The 12,238-nt window shown below is 47.5% G+C and overlaps 1 protein-coding gene across 3 annotated transcripts in view; it reads right to left on the bottom strand.

The window, feature by feature from the left end:
* Positions 1-12,238, bottom strand: part of Stk10 (serine/threonine kinase 10) — a 137,146-nt gene that overhangs the window by 62,314 nt on the left and 62,594 nt on the right. For all 3 annotated transcript variants that reach the window (XM_087194835.1, XM_004836381.3, XM_004836382.3), the window contains exon 5: positions 690-762. In XM_087194835.1, the coding sequence (XP_087050961.1) occupies positions 690-762 (73 nt within the window). The remainder of the gene's footprint in view (positions 1-689; positions 763-12,238) is intronic.

Below are 12,238 nucleotides of genomic sequence, written 5' to 3'. Positions count from 1 at the left end.
GGGAGAGAGAGAAACAATTAAGGGAAATAAGCAAGAAAGGAGCTATACTCCACAATGGCAATTTGTGAAAATACCACAACATAGAAAGTAATTAGGTGTGAAATTGAATGAGAGTTTTGTTTCTTTTAAAGTAATAGTTTTAGTAAGGAAGGAAACACAGGAGACTAGAGAATTCCAGGGAGGCTTCGGCGAGGCTAAGAAGAAACCTTAGGTTGCTCACCTTCCCGCCCCGCCCCAGCCTGTGCCTGGCACTTGATGCGGAATGAGTAAGAACTGAGCCATTTCTCATACATTCTGCTTCTTCATGGAGCGCCTTCCATGTGCGTCACTCAGCCCCACATAACCCTTTCAATTAGGCACCTTTCTGGTGTTTTTTGTTTTGTCTTTTTGGTACTGGGGATCAAACTCAGGACCTTGTGCTTTCGAGGCAGGCGGCAGCAGTGGTACCACTGAGATAAATCCCCAGGCCCAATTAGGCACCTTTCTATTCCTCATTTACATTAGTGGAAACTGAGGCATAGGCAGAGAAGCAACACACCCAATGTCACAGCACTAGTAAGCAGAGGCTGGCTCACCCAGGGCCCTGGGTCCTTGACTCCTGGACTCACTTCCCCCAAACCACCCTGAGGTTAGAGTTTTCGGGGTAACACTCAGCCCACCATTCAATCTCCAGAAGCCGTGCGACTCACCAGTAAGGGGTTCCTATAAAGGAATCTCGTTTTTGCAGAGTTTTCAGATTCTTAGCAGACACACCAAAGTCAGCTGCAAGACAAAATCCCAGATGAAATATCTGGAGACATTCCTCCACCCACGGCCCTGGGTGACAAGTCTGTGATGTGGACTCAGGGACACGCACTGCACACTGACTAGAAGATGTCTTTTTCTATCCAGCAAACTCCTGCTGTGAAAACAGACTGAGAGCTGGGCATGGTAATCCCAGCACTCAGGAGGCTGAGGCAGGAGGATCACCACAAATTCTGATGCCAGCGTGGTGGGTTACGTAGTGAGTTCAAAGCCTCCCTGAACCACATAGCAAGACCCTGTCTAAAGAAAACAAACACACAAACAAAACAAAAATAAAAACAAAAAACTCAGACTGAGATGGCCACTTTCCTACCTGCTCATGGGCTTGGAAAGTGCCATGAACCTTTAAGAAAGCAAGTTGTCAGGTAAATTAGAACTTTTACCACATTCATTCTCTTTTGATCCAGTTCATCAAAGCGGCATTATAATAGTAACAAATTTAAAATTGTTTAGCTTTTTTTTTTTCGAGAACTGGGAATTGAACCTAGGGCCTTTGCACTGAGCTACATCCCCACCCTTTTTTATTTTGTATTTTGAAATAGGGTCTCTCTAAACTCCCCAGCTAGGACTTAACCTTATCAATCCTCCTGCCTGAGCTTCCCAAAGTACTGGGATTACAGGCGCGCACCACCATGCCTGGCTAAGCATTTTTAGGGTAGTTCTGGGGATTAAACCCCAGGCCTCCTATACACCAAGCAAGCACTCTCTACACTGCCAGCCATAGATACCATTTTAAAACCTTTTTACATACAATATATAGCCTGCCTTTTCCTTTTTCAAAAAGGAATTGAGATTGTCTCCCTCTCTCCCTCTCTCACCCTCCTCTTTTCCTTGTTACACACACATTCGGTGAAGACTAAACGGGAAACTGGGAGAGGCAGAAAGATGTAGTAAAGGTTAAACAACTGAACAGATTAAGAAAAATGATATAAAAAAAGAAAAATGATATAACCTCACGTATGAAATATTCTGTAGTCATTAAAATTAGTTTCGAAGTATTTAATGTAAAATGTTTTATTCCTATATTTATTGATTTTTATTCATAAAGTGAGGAAAGGGGAAATTTACAATTGAATACATTGTGTGTATACAATCACACCCCTACCCCCAAAAAGGCCAAAGCATACACTGGGTGACTTGGTGGAAATTCACTGGATTGGTTAAGGGGGTGCCCGGGGGCGGTAGTCTAGACAAGGTTCCTTCTGCTTTCGGGCTTCTGTAACTCTGTCATGATGAACATGTACCGTTTTCTGGACTAACCAAACACCGAGATGTGCGTGGGAAGCAGAGGCTGCAGTGGGGACCAAAGCGATCTAAGCCTTCAGGTGCGCAGAGCTCATGGGGGAAGCAGAGGAGCCTTCGATAATCACAGATGTCCACGGGGGTGGGAGCTCGGGGCTGAGAGCTCACAGCAGGAGGGAGGAAAGGGGGTGGAGGAGGAGGGAGGGAGGGAGGGAGAGAGGGAGGGAGGGAGAGAGAGAGGGAGGGAGGGAGGGAGGACCCTGACAAGCCCTTCCGCAAGGCCCTTCCCGCCAGGGGTGGAGACCACAGCCATCAATCACCCTGGGCCCGCCTTCCAGGCAGGGCTGAGGCAGCCAGAGCCGGGAGAGGGCACTGGTTTAGGGGTGGGCACAAGCTGGCCTGAGGAACCAGAAGGGACGGGACAGCATGGCAGGAAGGAGACACGGGAGTGGAACCAAATGAAGTCGGAGACAGGCAGGGGCCAGGACAGTCACAAAACCTCCGAGCCTCAGTTCCCCCTTGTGCAATACGGAGAAGCTGATCTGTAGAACCAATCTGCAGGGCTGTCCCGAGGACGAAACCACACAGGTGAACAATGACAGGTGGCAGCTGGGCTCACGGGAGCTGGCTGCACTCGTGGGTGAGGGTGTTGCTGCAGGGGCACCGAGCCAGGTGAGGGCGAGGCTGGGCTGAAGCCCCTCGGCCCCTTGTGGGAGCGGTCAGGAGGCGGGCCTCCACCTCAGCCCTCGCAGCGCTACCTGGACAGCATCGCTAGCAGGGGACGGTCTGGCCAGAGGGGAGACAGGGTTCTGTCACCTTCCAGGCTGGGACCAACAGCTGCTGCAGGTGAGGTGGACGCAGGCAGGAAGCCAGCTCTGCTGCTGACTGGTGTGTGTGTCGGGGGCAGAGACCAGGCGCCCCCCCCCCCCGCCCCCCAGTCAGCCTGGGCCCACAAGAGCCTGGTTTCCCTGCAAACCCCCATGGTCACCAGACCCAGGGGAGGCTCCAGCAGCTGCCCCCAACTCCTCCCTGAGACAGGAGAAGGGAAAGAGAAATCACCAAATTTCACAATACACAGTCGGGTCCCAGGGCCCTCCCTGAAACAAGTGCCAGCCAGGTTTTTGGGTAGCGGCTACTTCCCTTCCGGCCCCAAAAACAGGAACCAGCGTGGAGGGTGGAGGGGGGACAATCCCTCCTTGCAGCCCAACAACCTCAGGCTTTCCCTGCACAGCTGTGGGGGTGCCCCTGAGCCCCATGCTCCCAGAAGGGCTGCTCTTCTATGAAAATGCATCTCCCTCTCCTCCTCCAAGTACAAAGCAAATCAGAGACAGGACAGCAGGGACTAGAGGACTTCCCTTTATGGACCATCATTTGCATAAGGAAAGAAATAATTTCTGCTTCACACACAGTTGTATCTACCCCTGGCACATCTGGAGCACAAAGCACTCAAGTTTATGGAAGGAACATTCACACAGACACAAGTAACCGAACACTTGGCCACTGGTGCAATCCCTTCACCCACACAGCGACCCCTCATCCACGGTTCTGCTTTCCACAGTTTCAGTTACCTGTGGTCAACCATAGTCTGAAAATACTACACGGAACATTCTAGAGATAATTCATAAATTTTAAAGAACTTTTATTATAGTATACTGTCATAATTGTTCTATCATTATTGTTGCTGATCTTTTACTATGCCTTTTTTTGAGACAGGGTCTCCTTTTGCAGTTCAGGCTGGCCTTGAACTCACTATGTAGCCCAGGCTAACCTCAAACTTCCAGGGATCCTTCTGCCTCAGATTCCCAAGTGCTAAGGTTACAGCTGTGCACCACCATGCTCTGGCAACTATGCCTAATTTATAAGTTAACCCTTATTATATAGGAAAAAGCACAGTATACATAGGATTTGATACTATCTGTGGTTTCAGATATTCTCTGAGGGTCTAGGAGCCTATCTCCCACTGTATGTTTTTTTATAAATTAGATTTTAAAAAATGTTTGACATGTGGCTAGAAGTTATGGCTCTTTTCAGCTTTGAAATTATAATATACAGCCCTAGAGTTTAGGCTGCAAGTTGGGCGGGGTGGCACACACCTATGATTTCAGCACTCAGGAGGCTGAGGCAGGAGGATCACTGCAAGTCTGAGGCCAGCCTGGACTACACGGCAAGATCTTGTCTCAAAAAAAAAAAAAAAAGGATGAGGCTGCATTTGACATTGGTTCTTTTTTGCTTTTTTGTTTTTGTGGTGCTGCGGTGAGGCTGGCTTGGGACGCAGTGACTTAGAAGTCTCTCCGTGACACAGTCTCAGACCTTTCACAGAATGTAGACCAGAATACATCCTAAGGTTCCAGGGCCAGGGGTTTAGCTCAGTGGGGCCACCGCCTGCCTCGAAAGCACAAGGTCCTGAGTTCAATCCCCGGTACCAAGAAAAAAAAGAATATATATCCTAAGGTTCCTGTTGTATTTTAGAAAAACAATATATATCTTGTGTGTACATGCTGTGCCTGCACACATCTGCATGTGCGTGCACACATACACACACATGCACACTCACACACACACACACACACACACCCAGGATCTGGAAAGCTGCATGCAGGTCACCTCCATGGAAGTGGGATTTCAGTGGAGGCAGTGCAGAGAGGAGCTTTGTCTTTTTTACTTTATATACTTTTATCTTCTAGAACGGTTTTTTTTTATGGAGTGGATTGTTTTTAAGGTTTAAAAAACAAATGCACTGAGCAGCTTAAATTTGGTTTTGTGGGTTTTTGTGTTTTTCCTCTCTTAAGTAAAATAAAACCCAGGATGTGGTGAGCGAGGGCTTCACACTCTGCTGGGGGTGGTGTGAACCGGCATGAGCACAGGGCGCAGGGGAGGGCAGGATGGGGCCGCAGGTGTGAAGCCGCTGCATGCATCCAACAACCCTGCCTCAGAGGCCCCTCCAGGCTTGAGGACAGAAGGGGCAGGCGGGCAGGCGAGGCCCCACCAGTGCTGATGAGGAAGTAACGGGAGGGATCTACATGTCCAGCACAGGGCTAGCACAGGTAAATGGGGATTTATGTGTGTGTGGAACACAAAAAAAGCACTAAAATAATCATGTTCATGAGAGACATTTAAGGATATGGGGGAAATAAGCTGACATTATTCAATTTTAAAAAGCAGACTAGAAAAGAAATGAAACAAGTCAGGCACAGGAAGACAAATACTGCAGGTTCTCACTTATATGTGGAAGGTAGGCAGTTGATCTTGACAGGAGAACAGTGGTTACCAGAGCCTGGGGAGGGAGGAGGGGAGAGGGCGGTTATGGGAGGAAAAATTCCAATGTCCTGTTCTAGTGCAGTAGGGTAGCTGGTTGACAACTCATTGTATTCATTTCAAAATAGCTACTAGAGAGGCTCTCTGAAGGTTCCTCACAGAAATGATCAGTACCCAAGAGGATGGACAGCTGGTTACCCTGAACTGGGTACTACACACTGTGTGCATCATGGAAATGTCACACTGTACCCCATAAACATGTACAATTACTCCAGGTCAATTAAAAATAAAACACAGCTCAATGGTACAGCGCTTGCCTAGTGTGCAGGAGGCCTAGGTTTGACCCCTGGCATGGCAAATACATAAATATACTTTTTAAAAGGCAAACTATAGGCTCAATGGAAGAGCGTGCTCTTAGCATGTAGTGGATTTAAAATACAAAAATAAAAATTTTAAAGGCAGACCAGAAATCTGTACACATACTATGATCCTAATTTTTAAGTACATATTAATCTTATAAAAACTAATATTTATTGAGAATTTATCAAGTGCATGGCACTGTCCAGACTTATGTATGCCGTCTGCATATCATTTTGCATATCATCTGCATAGCTATTTCTTCCCGTATCATTTCTATGTATGACACTTTAGGGCAGGGAAAATTATTATCCTTTTTTTTTTTTTTTAAGTACTTGGGATTGAACCCCGGGCCTCATGCATGCTAGACAAGCCTTCTACCACTAAGGTATACAACCCCAGCCCTTTGTATTTTATTCTGATTAAGGGTCTCATTAAGTTGGCCAAGCTGACCTGAAACTTGGAATCCTCCTGCCTCAGCCTCCTGGCTATCCGGGATCATAGGCATGCACCACTTTGCCCAGTTATTATCCCCATTTTACAGATGAGAAAGCTGATGTAGGAGAGATTAAGTAACTTGCAGAAGGTCACCCAGCTGTGCTCTTTCCCATTCCCTGGTCCTACAGCTTCCCATGCACAGAGAAGACTGGAGGCAACCTGCAGTGACAGGGGTTCATTCGGCAGCTTAGAGAAGACTTTAATTTTTTCCTTTGTAGATATTATCATTCCAAGTTCTCCATAGGATCATTTATCTATCCACTTATTAATTTATGTTTTTTGATCACCAATACAAAGCAATGCTGCTTATTAAAAATTCAACATTTACAGATTTAAAAGTTTCTATAATCTTAACAGAGATAAAACATTTAAGACTACATAGCTTTTCCGGCACCTGCCTCACAAGTACAAGGTCCCAAGTTCGATCCCCGGTACCAAAAAAAAAAAAAATGTAATCAGATCAAAAATATTCCTTCGCAAACTGTCTGCTCCCCTCCACAGCACTGTATTATACATCATTGCTTGTTATCTGAGACAGTCTTATTTTTGGTACCATGGATCAAACTTAGGACCTTTTGCTCTTGAGGCAAGCGGCAGAACCACTGAGCTAAATCCCCAGCCCATCTGAAACAGTCTTACTATGTTGTCCAGGTTCACCTTGAACTTGTGGGTTCATATGATTCTTCCTGCTTCCACTCCCATGCTACAGGCATGTGCCATCATGCTCTACACTGTATCCTGCACCTCTGCAAGAGAATACACATTTTCTGCAACTTAATTTTCAACAGCTAACAGATTCCATTGTATGACAGTACTGTAACTTATTTAATTAATCCTCTAGTGGTGCATACCCACTTGGGTATTTGTGATTTCCTGCTATTATAACTATTGTTGCAATGAATGCCTTTATACCTACCTATCTTTCTATTTATGTATAAATATCACGTATTACCTTGACAATAGAAAGTTACATGCAGTGTAAAATGTGTACCATGTTAGATATGCACACACGAAAGCAGTGAGGTTAGAATATACAAAGACATGAGAATCACTGTAACCCAAGACACAAGAAGCATCCTCCAGACAGCCCCTGGCTGACAGATGAATCACTACAGCTGGGTTTTCGCAGCGGCACAGCACTTGCCGGACACTCACAAGCCCCTGGGTTCCAGCTGCAATCAATTCATCAATCAATAGCAGAACCGCTGCCCACCTGCGCTCTGCACGCCCCTCCTCTCCTGGAATCCCACCCCACATTGAGCTCTGAGATGTCCCAGCTGGCTTTCCACAAGCAAGGGGTGAACAGCCACACCTAGGTTTACTGATAATTGGGCAGCTGGTGTAAGCGAGAGGGGTAATCATCCCCTACATTGCCACAATGAGCAGAGTGCTCCTGCCACACAGGAAGCGAGAGCCTGGGAAGCTGAAGTCCTCCACGGTGAAAACTGTCCCTTCCAAAATGCCATCAGTGCCCTCGTGAGACAGATAAGGAATCAAGCCCTGGGAGGGCTGGGACCCATGAACCTGGAATGGGGTGGAGAAAGCAAAGGCCCCCCGACCTTGGGCCTGGGGTCCCAGGGCCTTCCTTCCTCGGACCACAGCCGCCTGCTGAGCTCAGGAGGAGAAAAGCTTCTCCTAATTACCGGCAGAGCCGCCTTCCTGGGGTGTCACAGAAACAAGCCAGGCAGGCAGGTGAGAAGACTCCAGCGTGCTGGCAAGCACACTGCCAAACCCCCTAGTTTCCTCATCTGTTAACTGGGTGTCCCAGCAACCAGCTGTGAGACCAAGAACTGCTCTGGCAAGCAAGATAAGGTTTCTTTTATTCTCTTTAGGTTTTAGGCAACTAGAGACCCGTGGCAACTTGACGATTTTTGTTTCTCCATTTGTTCCCCTTTATCTTCAGCTCCCTACTCTCACTGGCTCCATGACTCTCTTCTCCCCATAACACCTCAATCTCAATCACAAATTTAGGCTGCTGTTCTCACCTCCCACCTTAGTATGTCTGCTGGTCCTCATTCATCTCATTCCATGCCAGAGAGCCTGACTACAAGCTTAGCCTGTCAGAGAGCCTCTTTATTGGGCCTCACTGATTGGCCCAGGGATCACCACCTGAACCAAGCTGGGCCAATCAGAATCCTTCACTGAGATCACTAATGTTGAGGCCTCCAATGGTAAGATTTCGGTTCATTCTGTAAATGATAATGCTGGAAAACAAAACTACATCTCGCCAGAAGCTTCCAGAACTGCTGGTCTGAGAACCTAACCAACATGCACAGCAAGGCAGAAGCTAGAGCCACAGTTTTGGCAACAGTTGTATTCCAGGTTCCAATGAATCATGAGATGAATCACTGATCTCCCTCCATTTGGTTCTGTGCTATTCACCTTCTCCTGTCGGCCTTCAGTCATAGAAGATGAGTCTTTACCATTTAGCACTGAGTCTATAAAAGCGGGATGGAGCCAGATGCCTTGGTTTGGACCCCAGTTGTCCCTGAGAGCTGTGTGACACTAAGCAAGTTAATTAACCTCCCTAGTACCCATGTAGCAGTGGCCTTTGAGGATTAAATGAGTTAATGCTATGCATACCCAACACTGCTCAGTGCTGCAATTTCACTTTCTATAGTTTTAATTACCCATGGTCAATCAGAAATATCACTATCTGCCTTGACTCCTCCAAGAGACAGAGACCATGTTCTCATGGCTTTTATTACAGGACATTGTTGTAACGGTTGGTTCTATTTTATAATTCATTACTGTTAATCTCTTACTGTATTGAATTTATAAGTTAAACTTTATCAGAGGTATACAGAGTATGTATAGGAAAAATCAGCACATACAGGGCTTAGTACTTTCTGGGGTTTCAGGCAGCCACTATGGGCTTTGGAGCACCTCCCTTTTGGAAAAGGCGAACCAGGACCCCAGTGCACTGGGTCAAGAACCAGGAACACTGGGCTGGGGGCAGGTGGGATGACAGATAGGGGGCTGGCTCCTGACTCGCCCATCTGACAGGCCTCCTGCAGAGCCGATGGCTTTAGGGTTTGCGATCCTGGAGTCATCAGGGAGTGAAGTAATGCTAATGCCAGACATGACTATTTATTACTGAATACCTCCTGCGTTCCAGGTTCAAGTTGGGTGCTTGGATTTTTAGGTCAGCTGAGACCTGTGCTGGAACTTGAAAGACCCCAAAGTTGCAAAATTCACCTCCCATCTTATGAGAAGCACCTGGGTGAGGAACCCCAGTATCTTGGACAATGGGTACACTGCACCTCACAGTAATTATTTGGGGACATTCCTCAGCCCAAGAAAGAAGTTTCAAATTTGATGGGCCTCTGGGATTTGCCAGGTGCCTATGAGATGTCTGTCTCATTAAGTCATCCAACCAAGTCCCGGGTGGGAAATTACTGCACTCAGAGGTTGAGGAAACCAAGGCTCAGAAAGGTTAAGTGACTTGCGAAGTGTCAATTCCAGGACAAGAACACAGATCTTTAGACTTCAAAGTCCACAGCCCACGAATATCCTATACCTCAGTCAACAGACAAACTGTTTCTCTCTCTGTACCAATGATTCTCACCCATCAATCCAGACCCACTTCCCACTCACCCAGTGCTGCAGCTTATGCTACAGCTGACAACTGTCAAAGGAATCCCAAAGGGAGCTGGAGATCCTAGAGAGAAGTAAATATTTAACACAGGAAGGAGCAAAATGCTTGGAAGCAGAGAGGAACCTGACCCTGGGCCCCTGCCTCCATGTGATGGTACTTTGTACTTCATCCCAATTGCTCTAATAGCCCTGTAAGGTGTTCTACTGTTACATCCATTGTACAGATGAAAGACCTGGGGCTTAAATAGCTAAATATGTGTCCACAGACCCCAGAGTGGAAGTGGCAGGGCCAGGATCTGGGCAGCACAGGCTATCTTTAATGAGGCGACACACCTACTTGGGAGAAAGATCTGCAGAGCACTTCTCTTAGGCGGCCCTGAGCGGGCTCAGGACATGGGAGTCCTGGTGGGGCCTCCAGGACCCAAGACAGTCCTGAGAAGGTAGGAAGAGCTCAACAGATGCCACTCAGCCTCCCAGGCCTGCTCCACTGCTACATGAGGCTTCAGACTCTGAGCCTCAGTGGGGAGGAAGGTTCTCTTTGGCAGCAGCAGGGCAGTGTTCACACCATGGCTCCCAGGGCCTCAAAGGAATTGTGCAAATATTCACATGCTCGACTCTCTCTAAACTTTTCTTCTTTAACTGGCTTCCTGGTTTTCTCAACTAGCCACGTCAATGCACTCCTCTGCCTCACTCCCCCGCACTGGTCTGAGTGGGGTTCATGAGTGTGCTCAGCATGCCAGTGCCCTCCAGATTTAGGGTGCAACTGGGCAAGAGGCAGGAGCAATGGCATAGAAAATGAGGAGCCCATTGGGCTTATCTCAGCTAGCAGCTGCAGGGCTGCAACCTCCACCTCCTTCTCACTAGGCTCAGTGTGGTCTTGGCCCTGGCCGTATGCATCTGCATCTCCCACTGGAGCTGAATGTTCCCCATGCCTCTGCCACAGCACATGTGACTCTCTTCTGACCCTGGCACTCCCTGATGCAGCCCCTCCTGGACCACTCCCTCTATCAAGAATGAGGTAGCCCTCCATCAGCTGCAGAGTCAGGGAAAACAAACTCACCTGCTCTCCCCCCTCACAGCAGGATCTCAGGTGCCTTATTTCACACTGGGGCTCTGCATCCTCATCTGTAAAATAGTCCCTTCCCCTGGGATTGCTCCCTGTTGTGTGATAAAATGAGAGGATACATACAAAGTGTCTTGTCTAATGCCTGACACCCATGGGGACTCCATAAACCCAGTAGATGTGTGTAGCTGTTTTTATTATCGTTCTTCCTCAGATACTTTGCTATTTGTCATCCCATGCCTGTATCCACAAGGCTCATTCTTCCTGGACCACCCTGCCCAGTCATGTCTATCTGGCAAATACCTAACCATCTTTACTACCCAGTCCACACTTGGGCCAGGGATTTAGCTCAGTGGTTCCGGCGCCTGCCTCGAAAGTGCAAGGTCCCAAGTTTGATCCCTGGTACCAAAAAAAAAAAACAAAACCAACCCAGTCCACACTTACCTTTCATGCATAGCAGCCCTAGGGTTCAGCCCTAGCTCTATCCTGGCCAGCTCTGTGACCCAGAGCAAGTCCCCACCCTCTCTGGGCCCACACAGCAGAGATGCTGAAAACTGCACAAAGAGGCTTTAGTTGATGATGCACATTTCCATCGCCATTCACATTACTAACCCTGCAGTTTGCACTCACAGGGCTCAATGCTGGTACAGTTCTTTGTGGACATAATTAAAATGTTCTTTAGAGACATCAAGGTAGTCACTAAATACCAAGTACCAAGAGTGACACTTCTATGTTGGAAGGACGAGACTGAGAACATGGAAGGACAGATGAACTATTTCCCTATCACAGACATGAATGGAAAATGGACTTGAATGCAGTCAAATGCACAAGAAAGGGAGAAGCATCTCTCTCTTGTGACAGACAGATGTTCTCTTCAAGTCTCCCCCTCCACGAATCCTTCCACCATGCAGAGGCGTCTGGGGTGACAACCTGGCCATTTTGGTGGACATTTCCAGATGAGATTGGAGGCATTTCTAGCTTTCTCCTTTTAACTTTCATGTACTACATGGGTTTTATATTATAAACATTTGTTTTTCATCCAATAATAAACCTCCTGACTCTCTAAAAGCACCATTCAGGCCTAATTACAATGCAGAAGTAAAGATAAGGTGAGTTCAAGGTGCATGTCTTGGGGTAGATGGCAATGGGAGGAAGTGGCAGAGGAGGGCACATCTGTGTCATTTAGGCTAAAGAACTTACTGAGAGTGCAAAGAAAAGAAAGGGACAATAAAAAAGAATGATACACTATTGGCCATCAACTATATTGGCATGGGTTCCACATTTGTGGATCTGACCATATGTGGGGAAAGTACAGCACTTTTGTACTTTTGGGCATCTGGGTGGGCTCATTCTCCACTGTGGGTGCTGCACTGTGCACTGTGGGGCGCTTAGCTGCACCCCTGGCCTCTACCCACCGCCACC

The sequence above is a fragment of the Heterocephalus glaber genome, unplaced genomic scaffold (genome assembly GCF_053883595.1).
Source record: "Heterocephalus glaber isolate CG9 unplaced genomic scaffold, H.glaber_assembly_v1.0 deba00001606, whole genome shotgun sequence".
In the NCBI taxonomy this organism is placed as follows: domain Eukaryota; kingdom Metazoa; phylum Chordata; class Mammalia; order Rodentia; family Bathyergidae; genus Heterocephalus; species Heterocephalus glaber.
The sequence above is the reverse complement of the archived record's forward strand: the minus strand, read 5'-3'. Positions and strand labels throughout refer to the sequence as shown.